The sequence below is a fragment of the Adiantum capillus-veneris genome, chromosome 17 (genome assembly GCF_014529385.1).
Source record: "Adiantum capillus-veneris isolate H3 chromosome 17, ASM1452938v2, whole genome shotgun sequence".
Classification (NCBI taxonomy): Eukaryota; Viridiplantae; Streptophyta; class Polypodiopsida; order Polypodiales; family Pteridaceae; genus Adiantum; species Adiantum capillus-veneris.
Genome location: NC_140947.1, coordinates 89,412,752 through 89,434,437, shown reverse-complemented (window position 1 = coordinate 89,434,437; position 21,686 = coordinate 89,412,752). Strand labels below are relative to the sequence as shown.

At 45.5% G+C, this 21,686-nt stretch overlaps 1 protein-coding gene across 1 annotated transcript in view; it reads left to right on the top strand.

Moving 5' to 3' along the window:
- Positions 1–21,686, top strand: part of LOC147437674 (NAD(P)-binding Rossmann-fold superfamily protein) — a 75,773-nt gene that overhangs the window by 36,743 nt on the left and 17,344 nt on the right. Inside the window, exons 2-9 of the mRNA XM_086487171.1 lie at positions 13,130–13,226; positions 13,303–13,367; positions 13,627–13,712; positions 13,855–13,939; positions 14,164–14,234; positions 14,357–14,488; positions 14,883–14,998; positions 15,113–15,236. Coding sequence (XP_086343297.1) covers positions 13,130–13,226; positions 13,303–13,367; positions 13,627–13,712; positions 13,855–13,939; positions 14,164–14,234; positions 14,357–14,488; positions 14,883–14,998; positions 15,113–15,236 — 776 coding nt within the window. The remainder of the gene's footprint in view (positions 1–13,129; positions 13,227–13,302; positions 13,368–13,626; positions 13,713–13,854; positions 13,940–14,163; positions 14,235–14,356; positions 14,489–14,882; positions 14,999–15,112; positions 15,237–21,686) is intronic.

The following is a 21,686-nucleotide window of genomic DNA, read 5'->3' as shown; positions in this document are numbered from 1 at the left end:
AATCAATCCTGCTGAAACAAGAGGATCCCTGAAGTCGGTCAAGAATATCATTGATCCTTGGTGTCACAAGACGGGCACCACGTGCCAATAGAAAAGAACAGATTGAACAGACTTTAAGCACTTCAAATAACAACTGAACTGAGAGAGAGAGAGAGAGAGAGAGAGAGAGAGAGAGAGAGAGAGAGAGAGAGAGAGAGAGAGAGAGAGAGAGAGAGAGAGAGAGAGAGAGAGAGAGAGAGAGAGAGAGAGAGACAACACGCGGCACGGAGTGGCGGAATTCCACCCCGGAGAGTATTGGCCGCAAACCTTGGCGCCTCTTTCGGTATTTCTTTATATTGCATCAACACAGTACAAGCCGGTACTCCAGACTCTGCACCTTCTCCAAGAAGCATGCCAGAGAATGAGCCCTAGCCTCATATTTAAAGGCCCTTGGCCTGAAAAAGCAGTTACAGTAAAAAGCCTTTAAAACTCAAAAGCTTCTGGTCCAAAAAGCAATGCCAAAAGTTGCCAGCGTAATTTACAGAAATCCGTACAACCTGCCACGTCATCAGCCAACGCAAAACGCAGAAATCCGTACAGCCTGCCACGTCATCATGTCAGCGCAATTTTCGGAAATCTGCCATGTCATCAGTTTTGCGTGTGTGCGGGTCCTGCTTTATTTTAATCCTTTTGTCACTTGGGCCCCATCGGATGGGGTCCCCATAAGTTGGTAGGACTTCTTCTTCTGTTACTTGTTCTTCTTATGGTTTAGGTCCCTCGGCCGGCATCTGTAAGTTTGGCTCCATTCTTTAGGCTTTGACACGTCAGCAGTTTGTTACACTTGGAATCGGAAATCTGTTCTTGATGGTGATTTGATTGAGAGCTCTGTAATCAATGCACATTCTCCAAGATCCGTCTTTCTTTAAAACCCACAACACCGGAGAGCAGTAGGGTGAAGTATTCAGCTGGATAAGACCCTTTTCTAGGTCTTTCACTTGGTTCATAATCTCTTGGGCTCGGCTAAAACGGTTCGGTGGTGTGCTTCTAGGTATCAAATCAATGGTGTGATCCTCAGGTGGAGATGGGGGCAACTCGCGTGGCAGGCCCTCAGAGAAGCAATCGGCATGAGTGTGGAGAATATCTTGGCGTTCTCTATCAAGTTCAAACATGTTCGTTCTGTGTTCATCATTTAACTTTTTTAAGTAGATCGAGTAAACAAAGAGACTTTTCATTCGTCAACGTTGCTTTCTTTGCCCGATAATCGACCACGGCGTTGTTCTTATGGTACCAAGGGACTCCTAGGAGGACGTCACAACCTTCCAAGGGCATTATGTAGAAGTCCTCGTGCCCCAAATACCCCTGACAATGCAACTGAAGTTTGCCAATGATAGGTGTAATGGCTATGTCCCGTCCGGGTGCCGCTATGTAAAAGTCCTCGTGCCCCAAATACCCCTGACAATGCAACTGAAGTTTGCCAATGACAGGTGTAATGGCTATGTCCCGTCCGGGTGCCGCTAGAACTACCTTTGCTGGTGGTCCCATCCTGTTGGGTGTAATCTCGAGCTGCGCCGCCAATTCAAGTGAAATGAAGTTGGCCTTGGCTCCTCCATCGAAGAAAATCAGGACTTCTTGGTCTTTCACTTTGCCCCAAGCTCGGCAAAGTTCTGTACTTTCATCAATCAGGCTTGGGTCAGTACCCATGCAATCTGATACCAATCCTGCTTTCATCTTGCCTTTTCTGCCACGTTCCTGGCTGCTCTCGAACTCTTTGGTCTGTCTTCAGTTTGTTCTTGCTGTGCCTTTTTGGGGCACTTTGCAGAGATGTGCCCATGTTTCCCACAATCAAAACACTTCCCTTCTTTGATGTAATTGGCCCTCTCCCGAAGAGTGAGCCGGGGTCGTGTATCCTTATCCTTCTTTCCTTGGGAACTCTTCCTCTTTCTACTTTCATTGTTGGAGGTCTGTGGGGTTCTCTGAGTCAAGATCTCATTGGTGGGGTAAGTCAAAGCTCCTGAATGTTTCGAGAAACCCCGTTTCGCATGACCCATTAATTCTTGAATAGAATTTAACTTTTGTTCCAAGCAGTAGTCTCGGATCTTTGTAGGGAGTTTGCAACAAAACCGCTCAATCTGTTGCTTAAAAGAGACCTACTTAAATGAAGAGGTTGGTAGAAAAGAGTCCCAAAATCTCTCGCTATAAGCGTCCAAAGAATCTCCCTTGGTCATCCGAAGACGGTTTCAAGCGGTTCGTATATCCCGTTCGTACTCCCCAGTCAGCCAAGAAGATATAAAGAGCCTTTTGAATTTCAACCACTTAACTGGAGCTTCCTTCCTAAAAAGAAGAGTGGACAACCATGTTCTAGCATTGCCTTCAGGAAAAGATGCAGCCCTCCTAATCTTGGAGTGCTCTGAGTAGTGCCCTCTTGAGAAGGCTATGTCAAACTGCTGAATGAAGGCCAAAGCCCTCGGAGCATCTCGGAACCAAGAAAAGGATTCAAATTTAATCGACTGTCCACCTTATTTGAATTCTTTTGCTTTCTTGCTTTTGTCTTCGAGGAAGTCATATTGGTTGGCTCTGTAAAAATGCTTCTTCTTTGCATAAAACATATGGTCATCGGAGTCCGAACTGTTAGAGGACGACTCCTCTCTAGAACTGTCAGAAACTGGGCGAAATCTGGGTTTCTTTGCCTTTTTCTTGCCCTTTCTGAAGCTTTGCTTTTTGCTTCGCTTTTTGCCTTTTTTGTCATCCTCGCTCAAGTCAGAAGAACTAGAAGAACTGTCAGACGAAGAAGAAGAAGTAGTCCTTCAAAACGTACTCGCTTCTTCTGCTTTCTTGCAGATGGAAAAGAAAATTGACGGCCCAAATAACCAGGGTAGTTAGTCTCCTTCTTGCGCTTTTTTACTTGATTTTTGGATTGATTGTTCGCGTCCAAAAGCGGATTGATCTGTGTCTGAACCACCTCCTATAATTCTTGCTTTGTAAACATCCTCGGAGAAGGAGGTTTCTTGATTGCCGCTTTAATGGGTGGTTTTGTGGTGTTCTGCCACCGGTTGTGCACTTCTGCGATGGATTGTTGAGACAAAAAATTTGCAAACTGAGGGTCCTTCGCAAATTTTATCATCTGCTTTGTGCACTCGTCAACGTGCTGTCAACGTTCCATCTCTTGAAGTTCGTACTGAGTAGACCGAGGTGACCTGAAACCGGCCCATAGGGCACTAGACTTTGGCTTTCACCCGATGTCACGAGGACGTGGTAGTTATTAACCATGTCATAGAGATGTGGCAACTGCTAACCTTGGTTGTTGGTTTCTTTCCAATGGGGTTTATTTTATTTGTTTAAGACCCTCTTTTTGAAGTAGCAAACGGTCGGACATTGCATGGCCAATGTGAACGGTAGATTCACCCGCAGACAGGAAGTGGTCGGCACTGGAATTCGTATGGTAAGAGGATGTCTAGGCTCAGAGCAAGATCATATAGGTCCCCCCGTCGCACTTAGCAAGTTGGTGGATACTAGGAAGTGAACTCAATTAAGGCGTAAAGTCAAGGTGGGACTACCAACAAAAAGTATCCGACAGTTGGGCCACATTGCATTTTTGGATGCGGTCCCAATGAGGATCGATGGTCAGAAGACCAGTGGGAGCCCAACGGAAGCATCTCCTAAAATTTAGGGAACTGCTATTTTGGGCCGTGAAATGTGTTCGCGTCATTACCTCCGGTATGACTAGGGGAACATTTTATAACTCTGCCGCGAAGTCAACTGACGCGTCGGTTGGGATATTTTTAAGCGGCGAACCCGAAACGGGAAAATGCTTGTAAATGCGCCAAGTGTCACATTTTCAGGGACTTGCCTCTTCCAGAAAAATGGGCGCTGAATTTTTAAGCTGGGATGAGCCTCCTTTTGCATTTGTCACAGGTTAAGAGCCATGGAGTGCTTCCTTTCCCTCTTATGTACAGTGTGGTGCTAGGAGTGATGCCCTGCACACTACACACTGCTCTCTCTCTCCCCTACGTGCAGTTATGTGATGCCCCACAAGAGGGCTACTCATTTGACTGATGTACAGTTGTGTGGGTTCATGCTTTTGTGCTGAGGCAAGAGCCTCCTTGAGCAGGAACAGGGGTAGCTAACTGCTGCTCCAAAGCAGGCATTGGTGAGGGTCATAACCTCACCGTACAGGTGCAAAATCAGCGCTGTGTATGTGCTGTAATTTCACTGTTTTTCAGCCATACGGACGCCAGGATCATTGGGAATCGTGTCCCATTGGCAAAGGACAGTTAGGGGACTGTTTGGGGCTGAAAACAGGGCAAAAACCAGTAAATACAGCGTGCTGAATTTACTGTTTTTGGACAGGAATCAGAGGGTATACGACAGTGCAAGCGAGTTCCAGCAGGGGAATTGGTTTCGCGCAAGTTTTGGGGCCGTTATGTTGCCGAAATTTGGCCAAATCAAATGGTATCTAGGTGGATACACGTGAAGGATTCCCAGGACCTTACCTTGTAATTTACCCTCCTAAAGAATAAAGAAATACCGAAAGGGGCGCCAATTTTGGGGCCTACAGGTTGTCGGCGTCTACTCGGAGCATTCTAGCTGCCGAGCCGTGTGTGTATTCAAGTGTTAATTCCCGTCGCAGGTTCTCTTTGTAAAGTGCTCTGTGTGTGAGTCTAAAGTAAAGAATCTCGGGTGAAAGCCAACGCCTACCGCCCTACGGGCCGGTTTCACCCGAAACTTTACATTAAGGTTTAACACAAAGAGAAACCTTGCAGAAGGAACCTATAATGGGAATTAACCAGAGTTACCAGGGAATGCCCCCCTGTGGCCTGGGAACGCCGGAACAGCGTTCCGGAGGGGTTTCATGGCCCGGAACGACCCGGAACGGCCAGACGTTCCGCAGGGAGTTTTGGTACTGGAACGGCTCGGAACGGTCCGGAACGGCTGGGAATGGCAGATTTTCAGATTTTTGAGCTTTATCTTGTGAGGCTCCCCCTTCTTAAATGCCCTTCCCCCCACCCCTTACCTTCACATTGCACACAAGCTTTCAAGGGTCAAAGCTCAAGCTCTACCCTCTCGAGTCTCGAATCTTGACTCTCAAGCTCTAGCCTTGTTAGTCTAGACTTTAGACTCCAGAGTCGACAAGGCTCTCTCCCTCTCCCCCTCTCTCTCAAGCTCTCCCAAGAGTCGAGTCTCCCACTTTTAAGCTCTCTCTCTCTCTCTCTCTCTCTCCGCGTCCCTCCCCCCTCAAGCTCTCAAGTCTATACGACACACGTTGGCCATAGTAAGGTTGAATGGTCTTCAAATCAAGTTTTTTGTGAGTATTAGAGTCAAAGGACTCTGACACTACTATTATTCAATCACACAGAGCTTAAAATTGCATTATTTGGGTGTTTTTATGCCTCCCGTTCCGCGTCGTTCCCATTCCGGACCCCTCACCGTTCCCCCGTTCCGCAGGGGATCCCGTCGCCGTTCCTGTTCCGCGTTCCGGGTAACTATGGAATTAACACTTCAAAGCGCACAGCTCGGAAGCTAGAATGCTCCGAGCAGACGTAGACAACCTGTAGGCCCCAAAAACTGGCGCCCCTTTCGGTATTTCTTTATTCCTTTAGAGAGTAAAGTTACAAAACTAGAGTCCTGGGGATCTTCGCTTGTATCCAACTAGATTACACCTATTCTGGCAAAATTTCGGCAGCATAACAGTCCCAAAACTCGCCTTGAACAAATCCCCATGCTTCCAAGGATTTAAACCCTCTGTTTTCAGCGAAAAAACAACAATTACAGCTCGCTGTATTTACTGGTTTTTACCTTGTTTTCAGCCCTAAACAATCTCGGAACTGTCCTCTAGCAGTGGGACACTGTTCCCAATGCTTCTGGCTCCATACTGCTGCAAAACAGTCCAAAAACAGCGCATAACCAACGCTGAAAATGCAGCTGTAAGGTGAGGTTAACACCCTCACTGGTGCCTGCTTTTGGAGTAGCAGTTAGCTACACCTGTTCCTGCTCAAAGAGGCTCTTGCCTCTTCATAGAAGCATAAGACCACACGACTGTACATAGGTCAAATGAAGAGTCCTCTTGTGGGGCATCACGTTACTGCACGTAGGGGGGGGAGAGAGCAGTGTAGAGTGTGCAGGACATCACTTCTTGCACTACACTGTACATGAGAGGAAAAGCTTGCACACAATAGCTTTTAACCTGTGACGACAGGTTCTCAATGAAGCATCCCCCCAGCATAAATCGAGTGTCCCATCTTTTGCGCTTGACTTGTAATGCATTTGTGAACAAATAGACGCAAAAGGGGAAGAGTTCCATGGTTGCCAAAACCTGCATGTTGTTAAAAACGTAGCAAAACAGCCCTGTAAACACGCATCTGATGCCTTCCAATGTTGTAAATGAGCTCCTTGGTCCTAGGTAGAGTGATGGGAAGCTAAAAAATGCAGAGAAATGGTTGTAAATCAGCCTTCAAAAGTGCGCCAAAAAGTCAGTTACGAGTGTTGTTCTCCCAGACGTGGTAAATTGGCCAAAAAGTGCCACTTGGCACTCATGCATGCAATTTCCGTGCATTGGACTTCCCGCTTAAAAATCTCACAAATGGTGCATCAGTTGACTTTGCAAGAGAATAATAAAATGTTCCCCTTGTCATTATGGAGGTAATGATGCGAAAAGATTTCGTGGCCCAAAATAACAATTCCCTAAATTTTAGGAAATGCTTGCATTGGACTCTCTCTCGTCACCTGACCATCTTTCACCATTGGGACCACATCCAAAAATGCAATGTAGCCCAGTTCTCGGGTGATTTTCTCTGGGTGACCCCACCTAGACACTGTGCCTCTATTGAGTTAATTTCCTAGTATCCACCAACTTATTAATAGCGGCGAGGGGACCTAAATGACTTTGAACCGAGCCTAGACATCCTTTTACTACTGGAATTCCAGTGCCGACCAAGTTCCCATTTGCTGGTGAAACTATTGTTTCACACTAGCCATACAATGTCCGACCTTTTGCAACTTCAAAAAGAGGGTCCCAGAAATTAATAAAAAATCATCGGAAAGAAACCAATAACTTGAGTTAGCAATTGCCACGTCCTGGTGACATGGCCCGTACTCTTTCTCTGTTAAGTCATCAAAATCTTCTTCGTGATCTCCTCCCGCATTAGCAGATGGAGAAGAAGTTGAGTGATTCTCGTTGGAATCAATAAGTGTCGCAAGAAAAGGATCAGATTTCCCGGTAGAAGAGGAATCGGCCGCGCTTTGATACCACTGTAACAAACTTGGACACCCCATGTCAATATTCTACCGCGACACAGCAAAGATTCATTCTAAAACAATTTACAAAAGACGACACTGCCCGGCGTAGTTCCGTGCCAAGAGGTATTGGCCCCAAAGACTGGCGCCCCTTTTGGTATTTCTTTTATCTTAATCTATGTGCGAAGTACAAGAGTCCGTGGGAACTCACACTCAGAGTCTGCGTCTAGATGCTCTAAGTAATGAGGCCCAAAAGACTTATTTATTCTTACAAGGGATGCTCAAAAGCAGAGCCCCAAAAGCTTTTGAAACTCAAAATTAAAGCAAACTGTCCCAAAAGCTTGCCAGTGTAATTTCAACCAGCCAAAAGCAGTAGCGTAATTTTCGGAAATCCGTACATTCCCACGTCAGCATGGCAACGAAAATTACGGAGGTCCGTACGACCTGCCACGTCAGCCTGTCGGCACGTTTTCCGAGACCTATTGCCACATCACCAGTGTGTGTTTGGGGGACCTGCCACTCATCAGATTGTGACACTAGCATTTCTCAAAATCTTTGGTTGTTCCATTCTTTGGACTTCCCGTAGCAGCTTGGAGATTTCGGCATGTGGTATATGACCGGAGGTGTAGGTTTCTGACACTTTCGTTGAGGGTGGAGCACTTAAGAGTTGGGAAACGATCCTCGTACAAGTAGTTTATGCCTCTACCGTTAGTTTTGATGCATTTTCTTGGAGCGGTCAACAACATTACCTATTGCAGATGCTGGTTATGCGACTTGTGAGTCAATTGAGTTGAGGAGATTCTTGTTAGAGTTGGATTTACTTTCAGCAGACAACATGTTCCTTCCCCGACGTCTTTCGGGGGTAGTGGTTGGATGATATACTAGCTAGGTACTATTTGACCTCAGAGTTCTGTAGCAGATATCCTCGTCCACAAAACCCTCTCTTTTTAGTTGCGGATTGCTCACTCGAGCTTCCTGGTCGGTCTTCCATTCTAGGAGCTGAGAGGGGGTGTCACGTGCACACGGCGCTATGTGCCACGTGGACATGCTTCATCATCTTTTCTAGAGCCAATTTTCCAATTTTAGAACCCTCTTGCATAAATGGTTTGTACACGCGTTTTGTCAGATGTTATTACACTACGGCGGGCATCTGGCATGACGTGCATATAGTTTTAGGTTAGAGAAATCCAACGAGCCATTTCCCGCGTCAGTGGGATTCCCATGTGGACAGATGCGCGATAATTTCACACAGAAACTAACTTCGTGGTCAAACTTATAAATAAATCATTTTATGATTTAATTGTAGGAATTTGACAGAGGTGGCATCGATCTGTAGTGGGTTTCCTAGCGCTAGCTAAAGGAGCACATCAGCCCATCGTTTTTAGCTCCCATCAGCCCTAGAGTTTTGGAGTCCACCTCAGCGTGGCGTTTTCTGCAAGAGCAACCAGCCATAGTATTTTTGTTTCTACACGCCAGATCAGCCCTATTGCCATCTCTCTGTGCAGATCAGCCGTAGCGTTTTCAGTTTTCAGCCTTTCCCTCGTCGGATTGGCTCGGATTTGCATTCGCTAGCCATCCCCGTTGCGGTCGTACCTCAACAGCCCATCGAGCCTCTCCTCGGCCTTTCTTTCGCCGTCATCGAGTGCTCCCATTGCTGTCCATCATCGTCATCGTCAAGATCTACGTTTTCAGCCCTTCATTCCTCTCACATCGGGAGCGCAATTCAGCCCCAGATCATTCCCTTGGTGGCCATCCACAATGCCACATCGAGACGGATCCAAAGGTGTATCAGATCAGCCCCGGAGGTGCTTCATCTTGAGGAGTTACCGCGGCGATAATCGTCATTGGACTCAATAGAGTCTGCAGTTGAGGTATTGCATGCGTGTACATTCCATTTACGCAATCTAAAGCAAATACCACATTGGCAACGATGTGGGGGCCCTGGAGAGGGTTGTTTGGGACCCCATCGGGTTGTCACTCTCCTCCTCTCCCTCTCAATCACTAACACAAGGAAGGGAAGAAGAGGATTTGTGGAAGTGTAAAACCTAGATCTTCACCATTTCAATTCCGCTGCACGTGACAGGGGGAACATTGCAACAAGAGCAACACAAGAGCACTATGGTGTCTTCCAAATCCACGGATCCATTGCTAGAGAAGTTGACGACGACCATGATATGGAATGGGAGATAGCTTCAAAATGCTTAGATGTGGATGAAGTAGATGATATGATTGGTGTGTTCGACACTGACGATGATCTGTGACTTAAGCCCTCTAACGTTTTCTCAGTTTGATAACAGTGCGTGATGGAATGCAATGCTATGCTACTTGATGTTTTACTCTCTCTCTCTCTCTCTCTCTCTCTCTCTCTCAAGTTTTACTAATAGCAAGAGCATCCTCTTGCTGGGCATCACCAACGTGAGATGTTGGCATGGTCAATTCGCAAAGAGAGTAATGAAGGGAGGTCGGCGAGATGTGTGGCCCATAGATGGGAGAAGCTAATGTGGATTCGTGGCCAAGGGAATCTCGTCTACGTACGAGAGAAAGGGAATAGGCACGTAGAATTGATCGTCCTCTATGGCCGTGAGAAGCACCGCGCATAGAAGTGTCCAGAGAGCCAGCGTTGGTGAAGAAGAGGGAAAGAGTAGCGTGTGAATTCTTCAAACTCTGGGAGGGCTGCATTTTTTTTGGTGTTTTAATGGTTTAATGGCCAATCCACACCGGGTTTAATGTGGGTTTTAATTTGGGGGGGCCACTTGGTTTGGCTGGCCGGCCACTTGGAGCATAGTACCTTGAGTTTTTTTTAAACCCACGCTGGGTAATCTGGCCACGTAAAGGATTAGCGAAGAGGCAATTTCAGGCAGCCAGCAAACACCAGGCTTGGTGACCTTTCGCTTGACGAGATGCAAGTGCAAGCACGAAGGGGCACAACCCAATGAAGAGGTACACGAAAAGGTTACCAGCAGGGACTTTCTACACACTCATCGGGACATGGGGACCACACACACACACATTTGTGTATCTGTCTTGTGTATATATAGTTGAAAAGGAAGGATATAGGCTACCTCATACTCGTAGGTGTGTATGTACCATCTTTCTTTTGTGTCCATGTAACTCCGGGAGAGGGAGAGGTTGAGAGTGTAGCGGCGAGGGTGAGAGGCTCACAACCTTCGGGTCCTGGGACAAAATTTTACCACTTTGAGGATTAGTGGTGCTAATCCTAGAATTAAGACTAAAACTTCATACTTAAGATTAAATTGAGACTCAAGGGACGAGAACACTTGTTGAATTGATTTGATTGATTGAACAATATACATAGCCTCCTTTATATAGGAGATGAAAATACACATATCAAGAGACATGCCTGTTGACGAAGAGACACAACTCTAGACTAAGAGTTACATCCTTTGACCAATAGTTGTGACCGGCATAGTTACCCGGAACGCGGAACGGGAACGGCGACGGGATCCCCGCAGAACGGGGGAACGGCTAGGGGTCTGGAACGGGAACGGCGCGGAACGGGAGGTATAAGAAGCACCCAAATAGTGCATTTTTTAGCTCCTTGTGTTTAAATACAAGGAGTATTAGAGTGCTTTGACTCTAATACTCACAAAAAACTCGTTTTGAAGACCATTCAACCTTGCTATGACTAGATGATGAATGAGAGAGAGAGAGAGAGAGGGAGAGATTTGAGAGAGTGAGAGGGAGAGGGAGAGATTTGAGAGAGTGGGAGGGAGAGGAAGAGAGCTTGAAGGCTTGAAGCCTTGAGCCTTGAGAGAGTGAGTCTTAAGAGGGAGAGATCTTGAGAGAGTGAGAGGGAGAGAGCTTGAGCCTTGAGGATTAGCTTGTGGAGAGAAAGGGGGAGGGGGGTGCATTTTATGAGTCCTTGAGGCCTTGCACACTTCAAAAAGAAGCCCAAACATTTACTTCAACTTTTTCAATTTTTTGCCAAATTTGTTTGTAGCCGTTGGCCTTTCCAGGGGCATTCTGGAACGTTCCGGGGCGTTCTGGAACGTTCCGGAATGGCCGTTCCGGTTTGCATTGGCCACCCGGAACGTTCCGGGACGTTTCGGAACGTTCGGGAAGGGAACTGCCCCCCGGAACGCCGGAACGGGGGCTAGGGGGCGTTCCCCGGTAACTCTGGTGACCGGTTGTTGTAGAGATGTGACCATTCAGTGTAAGGGTGCAGCCCTTCTATGACGAGGTGTACCTGTTGGCCGAAGAGACGCACGAAAGGGTCTCCATTTTGGTCCATGTTCGTATCTGCAATAGGATTAGGGCAAGAAGGTAACATATGGATGAAGTATATGTCACAATCGTGACAGGGGGAGAAAGATTGACACTACATTGGTTCCCAGCCAACCCTCGTACGGTCACCATAGGGTTATTGCAGTGGTACTTGATGCTTATGCAATAATAGTATTTTTGAGGAAGATCCAACCGTTTAAAAAATGATTTATCAACTGGCTGACCACTCTTGAGTGTTCGGAACGTCGTCGTCTTGGGTGTCCAAGTCTCTTCTTGGAAGAAGAGGTTAAAGGGCTCCGGATCCATAGGCCGAAAGTGGCTTCTAACTTCAAAACAGGGATGTTTTGACTGAGTTAATTTAGGGCTACTTTAGTGCTCCTTTGGGGCACTAGCAGAGAGCTCAGAACAGTTTCCTAGTTGTTTTCAACATTGGCCACAGAAACACCAGAAACTTCTTTAAATTGAGGTTGGTCTTGGAGGCCTACAAGTGGTTGAAGCCTCTGTAGCGATGGACTCACTGGATGCTGTAGAAAATGCAGAAGTTGGGAGAGAATGGCGGTCTCTTTGAAAGGATTGCTTTGTCTGGCTGAGAGTGGGACTGCTCCTTGGCCTCCAAAGAGACAATGAAGGGCTGGTTGATTTGAGGTTAGCCCTTGGCTGTGCAGGATTCTCCAGGAACTTATGAAATTTCTTGGGCCTCCTATGGGACTGTCAATGGTAGGTGACTTCTGATCAAAGGGCTGAACAGGGGTCTCCCAAAATGCTAGAGAGGAGGGCTGAAGGGTGCCCCCCCACCAGTAGCATATCCTTTTTCTTCTAATGGGGCTCGTGAAGTAGCAAGTGTTGGTTATATGTGTGTAAAGTGAAGTCTACCAAGAGCTATAAAAATAGATGTTGAACTCAAATATAATCCCCCGAATAAATTGCCAAGTATGTGAATTTGAACCTTTATCAGAGGTACGTGTGGAAACATGCTAGGGTAGTTAATGCACATGCTTTGAGATTTAACTGTGCTGCGGATGGTCCTAGGCTAATGCCATTGTGGTTGGATGCATATAAAAATGTGTGACACCTGACTACTACTCGTACAACCAATTGTGCCAAGAGGGTTATGTAGGGGTTGTAACTGGTCTAATGGATCCATCTGAACAAGCTACTGCGAATAGACTCACAAAGGTGCCGTACAAAATTTTGGAAGCTTCCTAGTCTACAGAGTGCCCTTGGATCATGTTCACGTGGCACATTGAGCCAATGTGCCTGTTCACATGGCACATTGAACCAATGTGCGTGTGACACAGGCTTTGCTAGCACTAGGAAAGGGGTCTAGTTCTATGAAAAACGTCTAGCAGTCATTTACATGTAGATGACATAATTTAATATTTTGGTAAAGCATTTCAGTTACAACCTGTATTGAACTGAGCATGTGGATGAGGTTTTGTTAATTCAATATCAGTTACGATCTTTAATGAATTGAACCAATGAATCCACATATAAGATATAATACAATATTTAAAACCCTCTTCTTTCTACAATCTAAGGAAGTCACACTTCCAATCTGCCAAAAATATGTAAAGAACGGAAACTATCATCTCTTACAGTCCCGGTTTTTATTGAAACATAGTTTGGGTAACTTTTTGCATCGTAGAATGGGTTCTTAATGGCCAATATGTTGCAGGGTACTCTCTGGAGTTTGGGCGGTATGGCTCATCATTAGCTGTCAGGGATGGCCGTTATATTATCTCAAAAGGAACCGGTGGTAGATCTTCAGTAAGGTAAGGAACTGTTTTTTTTTAATGCTTCTCTCTTAAATTATACACCGTCTAACACGATTACTGGTTTTGTGCTTAGTGGTATTGTCGCCACTGTTTTTGGGTGTACTGGGTTTCTTGGACGCTATGTTGTCCAACAGCTTGGTAAGTCATTTCTGCTAGTATTCTATGAACGTATTGGCGTTTTGCATTCCGTCCCCCCCCCCCCCCCCCCCCCCCCCCCCCCCCCCCCCCCCTCTCTGTATGTCTGTACGTTCTTGTATACGGACCACACATGAACACGACACAATTTTTCCCTCAATACTTAAATATTGCCTCCACGGTGTAGGTGTCTGTTTACTGGTAGGACCTCTATTTCCTCCGTTTTACCATTGCGTGCTTACCATACTTTGTGTGTAAACAGCAAAAATGGGTTCTCAAGTTATGGTTCCATATAGGGGATCTGAAGATTCACCACGGCATTTGAAGCTTATGGGAGATCTTGGTCAGGTGTATTAAGTTTACTATATGTTAATTGATTTACATGAAAAATAATTGTCCTAGTCTTAGTCAATAAAGTTTTCCAATGATGAATTTTCTTGACGGCCCTAATGATTACAAAGTTTGCTTGGTGATATCTGTCTTTATGCAGATAGTTCCCATGCAGTTTCATCCCCGTGATGAAAATTCAATCAAAGCTGCTATAGCAAAATCAAATGTTGTCATTAATCTTATTGGTGAGATCCTTTTTTCAATAAATTTTACAGTAGGTGTATCAATTCTTTTATTGTGTTTACTCAGTCCTCTTTCAAACCTCGTTTTCCAATGTTCCCATATGTGTGTGTGTTAATTAGTGCCCTTAATTGCTGTGCAGCTTGTTTTGTTGTTTCATGATTGGCAGCATTTTTTACAAGTAAACTCAAATTATGCTTATTATGTTGGTGTTCATATCTCTGACCAGGGAGAGAGTTTGAGACTCGAAACTTCACTTTTGATGATGTTCATATTGGAGTAACAGAGGCTCTTTCCAGAGTAGGCCATCTTTGTTATTCTATTTATGGTATTTTGTCCTCTCGCTTTAGTACAAAGCAATTCATTCCATGCTCCGATTTGCTTTTCTAATCGATTGGATTATTTTTGTCTATGTTTCTCAGCTTTCCAAGCAACATGGGGGCATCGTAAGATACATACAAGCGTCTTGTTTGGGGGCGTCTATCACATCGTCGGCCAAATATTTCCAAACAAAAGCTATTGCTGATGAGATAGCTCTTCGACATTTTCCGCAGGTCTTCATACTCACAAGTGCTGATTGCATGGGTCTCAAAATATGACATTGACAAAGCGGATACAAAAAAGTTTATGGTTCTTCGCACAAATTCACGTGTGGCTCTTCAAGATGTGTGGCATGCTAGACATTTTGTTCTATAAAAAGCGTCAAATGTTGTGCAAATCAATTGAGCACTTTGATTATCAACACCTTCAAATGCAAATGACAATCTTTTATTAAGTTTTTTAATTTCTGAAATGATCCTTTTGTACGTTTCAACAGGTTAGTGGTCTGGTGCATTTTCTGCCATGCATAGTTCGCATACTGACATTTTTACTAAGGCTCTTTTTTAGGGGATGGATGGTATGAAGCAGTATCAGCTCATCATTTTCTCATAGATACCAATTGTGCAGACAACTGTCTTGAGAGCTGGTCCAATGGTGGGAACTGAAGATCGTCTATTAAATGTGTGGGCACAACAGGCAAAGAATCTTCCTTTCGTTCCGATATTTGGCAACGGAGAAACAAGGTAGAAACTCCTTTCATTGCATACATCTATTCTCTTACTGATAATTTGCTGCTTGAAACTGGAATGCTTCAATCTGGTGTTCACATGTAGCCTGACATTTGTGGTGCTGAACAGACTTCAACCAGCATTTGTGATGGATATTGCAGCGGCTATTGTGGCTGCTGTGAAAGACGATGGTAGCAGTCTGGGACGGACCTATGACCTCGGAGGACCAGATGTGTATACAGTGGAAGACCTTGTATGCTTTCTACCTTCAAAAACAGTTGTTTGTTTGTTTGTATTGTTCAACTGGAATAGGTTCAGTTATTGCTGTGGATAAGATATCAAGATCTTGTGTGTTTTGAGCACTTCCATCTCCTATGGTCTGCGCATCAATCTGGCTCTGGGCACCATGTTAAATGCTTTGCGAAAATCCACAAAGCTACAATAAATCCGTCTCCCATGTGCCCTACCCTCCTCATTGATGGCTCTGAGTGTCAGAGATATGGTCAAGAGTGGAGAAGCCTCTCCTGAAACCGGCCTGTCCCGCTCCCCATATGCCCTCACTCTTTGCCGATGTGCTCAACTGCTGCTCAAGGATAGATGCATACAACCGTGCCAATGTGTGTCCAATCTCATAAGAGTACGGTAGCTTCCAGGTTTCGTAGGATCACCTGCCTTGAAGATAGGCGCGATAGTAGATAATCTCCAAGTCTCAGGCAGACCCTCACACATGACATGATTGAATAGAACTGCAAGAACCTCTGCCAACATATCTCTAGCATGTATAAAGTGCTTGCTACTAGACCATCATGATCATATGCCCTCCTGGTCCTCATGGTGTCAATGGCCGTCTTTACCATCTCAGTGGTAAAGAAGGTACTCGTAGATGGGCATGGCTCATGAGGATCTAGAAGGGGTGTCTGTCTAGGGACTGTATATAAGGAAATTGCACACTGACCCTACACATTAGGAGAAGTAATCCCTAGGGGAGGGGAGTGCTCATGAAAGAAACACCATGCCTCTCCGAGTCTTTAATCGAGAACAATTGGTATAAGTCGGGCTCCAGGAATGCTCGCTTCTTCTGTTGCACACAAGATGCCGGAAGGCTATCCGAGACTGTCTATGATCGATGACCCCTAGGAGAAGATCTCTCTGAAGCTATGCTCTCGTCTCTCTACACTCGTCATACCAACTGTCCTGAGTCATGCTCCCAGAACGGCGTCTCTGATCAGACCGAGTGTGTGGGTATGCCTTTGCTACTTCATCATGCAATATCTCAGTCAGTAAACTGGTGATCTCCTCCACTGAAAGTCCTGGCCTGGCTGCTGTAAATAGACGACAATAGATCTCCTCTGTATAAACAAAGTCAATCTCTGGTGTATAGCGTGTATGTGTCCTCCCTCGTGACACTTGGGCTGTATTGTATTGAAAGGAGACGAAAAGTGTCAAGAGAGCATGATCCACTGCTACACCCATGAGTCTTGGTCCTACTGTGAAATCCTGAATGCAGGGGATGAAGCTCGGTTGTGCCATGCCCATAGGCCACTGTGCTGGCCCCATGCTTGTGTGGAAAGCATGTGAAACCGGCCACTCTAGGAAAACGCTGCAGGCCATTAAATATGGCCAGACCATGTGTAGTCGCCATCTTCGTGAGATGTCTCGCATACTCTGTCTGCTCTCTATCCTGTGAGTGTTTGTCAAGCCCCAAATTTCCTACATCCAGCTCTCTAAGCATCTCCTCTGAAGTGTCATAGAAGAGTGTCTGAGCATTGCCCATCCAAACATTTAAGCCCCTAGGAGGAGGATGTGGCCATCCTTGGAAAACTCCCATATGTCATCGTCTAGGACAGAGAAAGGTGACTGCCCTCTAGGCCCAACATAGACTGATGTATTGGGGGGAAAGCAGCACATGGCAATGTATAAAAATCGGCCTGTGTGGGCCTTTAGCCTCGCCCACATGCATCTAGCATGATCATCTCTTTGTACGATGTGTAGAAGTGGTTGTAGCTCCTCTCTGAATAAACTGCTTCCTCCGTTTCTCTGCTCCCCTGCTCAGATCTCGTGTCAATCCAGCAAGCCGTCTCCCATCTATATCCCATCACATGTGGAATCATCTGTTCAGGGGCCTGATGAGTCTCTAAGTAGAATATAATGTCCCTGTCTCAAAAGCTATCCTCAAAGGCGCCCACATCCAGCCTATGAGATCCATTACAATTCCAGGCTGCCATCTTCGGTATGGTCTCACACCGTCATGTAGAGCATCGCTCTACAATCATCACCCGACCATCTCTGCAGAAGGCCATCTTTCCCTTCTCCCTTGTCTCTCGCATCACCTCACATCTAGCACTTATACAAAGACGACGGTCACATCACTGCACATGACATCACATGACAATCAATCACATAAACATTCATTCCAAATCTCAGACAATGACTGCCAGCAACGTATTTAGTAACCACATCTAGATCCATTCTGGACCTCATTGATGTCGGGTTAACTAATCCCATATTGCGATCATGTCTATAGAGATTTTTTTCGACTCAAGCACTGTCGTGTGCAAGTAGTCATTCGCCTCAAGCATTGTCGTGTGCGAGAATCATTCGCCTCAAGCACTGGCATGTGCGAGAATTCTTTTCCGGGGATCCCAATCCATCACTAAGTTCATATTGAACAGAGTGGTCCAATCATTCATTCCATTGAATCTCATCCTTGATTTCACCTGCAAACAGGCAAGGAGATGGCTCACCTCGTTGCAAAAGAGTGGATGTCCAACTCCATGCTTCCCAATCCATACAGAAGCGAGTTCGTCACTCCTATTTCTAGTTATCTGTCACAACAACCAGATTGTCAGCACATCAATCTCTCTTTCAGTGTCCTTTCCAGTATTTGGTTCATCTCCTCGTCAACAGTTTTGTTCTAGCTCTTCCTGCAAGTAAAGCTTTCGTTTTTTTGCACTCGTCTGTCCTTTCAGCTTTCGTCTCTGTCCTGAAAGGAGACTCAATGGCCTCACGCCATCTCGAGTGAATCTCATCAATCGGGTAATTCTTCAGGTGTTTCGCAAATCTCGGGTCTCTGGAGTACGTCATCAATCTTTTCATACCCATGTCAACCTGTAGTGGACGCTTGTATATTGCTTTGGCAAACTTCTCCATCGAAAAAAAAATTTGCCCAAATTTTCATTCTTTCTTTAGTTCCCGCACCGGATTTTCCTGTTCTTTGCTTGCCCGTCGAGAGATGTTATCTCCATCAGATTCTTCATGAGAACCCATCTATGATTTGGGATTCTTAATACAGAGCCATGAAGACGGGAGCGTGCCCGATGCGCGATGTATGAAGGGTGGGAGTGGCTAGTAAGTCCGGCGTCGGGGCACGAAGATTCTTCAATAACAATTTCCAAAAAATTGTGCTCAAGTGATCTGTCTGCTCTTTAGTAGGACCGGAATGCTTTGAGAAAAGCACACGCTTGATGCTCTGATACCACATTAACAAACTTGGACACCTCAAGTCTAGATTTTGTCGCGACACGAGAGAGAATCACTTATAATACTTCACAACTTTAAATCACAGTTCAATTTGGTCGACACGGCCCGACATAGTTCCGTGCCAAGAAAGATTGGCCCCAAAGGCTGGTGTCCCTTTTGGTATTTCTTTTATATTAATCTTTGAGCAAAGTACAACTCCCGCAGGGTCCTCTGCTCTTAGACTCTGCGTCGAGATGCTTTGAAGAGTGATGCCCTTAGGGCTCTTTTATTCTTACAAAGGGTTGCCAAAAGCAGAGCCCCAAAATCAATCAAACCCAAAAGCAAAAGTTCCAAAAGCAATTGATCCTCAAAAGCTAACAAAAAGCAGCCAGCGCAAATTACAGAATTCCATACAGCCCTGCCACGTCAGCAACCAGTGTGAAACGCGGAAATCCGTACAATAGTCAGCCACGTCATCACTTTGCCGTGTGTTTGTCCGGGTTGCACTGCCACATCATTAATTTGTGACAGTGAGATCATCACTGAGAAAAATACGTGTCTTCTTGAGGGTTGGCCTCTTCCTCAAGAGATGAAATGAAATGAAATGTTATATTAATGTCTTCTAAAGGCCATATTGACCTATGAGACTAGAGTTACATCATGGTGAAAGGTCTGGATAAAAAGAAAGAAAGAAACTAACGAAACAGAAACACTGCTAGAGTTGTAAAAGGTGGGTATCAAGAGCTTGAGAGCTACATATACAAAAAGTGGGTGTGCCTCTCAGAAAACAGATAGAAAATGGTGGATATACGTATCAGAATCCGGAGATGGCTCGCTTTGGTCGTTGCATGATTGTGTCGATGTCCTCCATTGCGAGAGTATGCACATCGCGTCTCCCATGTCTCGCCATTATAGATCTCATCTTATATAAGGATGTCGATGTCCTCCATGGCGAGAGTATGCACAGGGCGTCTCCCATGTCTCGTCATTATAGATCTGATTCTATGGTGCAACCTTCTCCGTTGATGGGAGCATCCCCTCTTCCTGGGCCTCCTAGATCTCCCCAGCCGTGCTGCTCGATCACTCAGTATACCTCTGCTATCGATGTACCCTGTATCCCTCCTCTTTGGCTTGTCTCGTCTTTGTTCAATCTTTGGATGGAAGAACATTGTGATCTGTCTCTCAGTAACCCTGCTCGATATCGCTGAATCTCCAAAAGATTGTTGCCAAGACGTCTCTGATCTTGGTATCTCATTACTCTAGATAGAGGCCCAAACCCTCTCTAAAGAGGCAGTGAAAGAGGCCACATATCTCATAGTATGCTGTACAATGTCATATATAGTGAAGCTTTGGCTCTCTCTGACACAGTTGGCACAACTTGGTCTAATCTCAATCTCCAAATTGATGTGATGATGTCCGAATGTGTCCAATAGCACATCGTAATCCGTGGGACAAGCGAGTGTCCATGTAGGCAGGCCTAGATAAGGACCCATCCTCTGTGAGCTAGAGAAAATGCTCTCTATATGTATCATCTTTGTGCCCAACTCTTGTATAGGTTGTATCCATGTCCTCAGCGTATCCAACTGAAACAGATCCTGTCGTATAAGTCCCTCCGTGTCAGAAGAAGAAGAAGAAGAAGAAGAAGAAGAAGAAGAAGAAGAAGAAGAAGAAGAAGAGAGTTTTAACGTCGTAGGAAATTATCCCAAGAGACCTTAAATATCTAGCCGACGAGGAGTTGAACTAAAAGAGAGGGTGCATCTAAAGAATACTGAAAGGGGGGGAGCCTGTCCATCTATCTATATATATATATATATATATATATATATATATATATATATATATATATATATATATATATATATATATATATAGAGAGAGAGAGAGAGAGAGAGAGAGAGAGAGAGAGAGAGAGAGAGAGAGAGAGAGAGAGAGAGAGAGAGAGAGGAATGAAATGAAATGATATATTAACGTCTTCAAAAGGCCAAAATGACCTATGAGACCATCAGATACTAAGTGGTGAATCTAATACAATGTCTGAAGTACAAGTACAAAAAGTACTGAATGTAAAAAATGAAAACTGAAAATGAGGTGTGAAATGTGAAATGTGAAATGTGAAAATGTAGAGTAGGCCCTCAATGACACTTTGAGTGTCGTGCTAGAATGCCTCTGATCCTCTGTTGGAGTCTCCGTTGATGGAGTTTTCTCCTGTGTCTCGGTCGTGGTTGTCTCGATCTCCCAAGCTCAGTCGCCCTGTCGGGGACGTGGCAACTGCTAACTTTAGTTGTTGGTTTCTTTCCAAGAGGTTTTGTTTTATTTTTGAGACCCTCTTCTTGAAGTAGCAAACGGTCGGACATTGCATGGCCAATGTGAATGGTAGTTTCACCCGCAGATGGGTAGTGGTCGGCACTGAAATTCGTATGGTAAGAGGATGTCTAGGCTCAGAGCAAGATCATATAGGTTCCCCCATCGCACTTAGCAAGTTGGTGGATACTAGGAAGTGAACTCAATAAAGGCCTAAAGTCAAGGTGTGATTACCAACTGAAAGTATCCGATAGTTGGGCCACATTGCGTTTTTGGATGCGGTCCCAATGAGGATAGATGGTCAGAAGACCAGTGGGAGCCCAACGGAAGCATCTCCTAAAATTTTGGGAACTGCTATTTTGGGCTGAGAAATGTGTTCGCATCATTACCTCCGGTATGACTAGGGGAACATTTTACAACTTTGCCGCGAAGTCAACTGGGCAACCGGTCAGGATATTTTTAAGCGGCGAACCCGAAACGGGAAAATGCTTGTAAATGCGCCAAGTGGCACATTTCTGTGCACTTGCCTCTGAAGGGAAAAATGGGCGCTGAATTTTAAGCTGGGAGAGAGCCTCTTTTGCATTCTGTCACACAGGTTAAGAGCTATGGAGTGCTTCCTTTCCCTCTTATGTACAGTGCGGTGCCAGGAGTGATGCCCTGCACGCTACGCACTGCCCTCTCTCTCCCCTACGAGCAGTATGTTATGCCCCACTAGTGGGCTTTTCATTTGACCAATGTACAGTTATGTGGGTTCATGCGCGATTGTTGAGGCAAGAGCCTCTTGCACAGGTACTGGATTAGCTAGCGGCTAATCCCCCGCAGGTATAGGTGAATTCGGAGAGGTTTTAGGCCAGAAATCTCGTCCGATTCAAAGGGCAAGTAGCCCTACAGGTGCGGGAGCTCGAGGTCTTGCTACAGATGCGACCGGCACGCAAAACGGAGC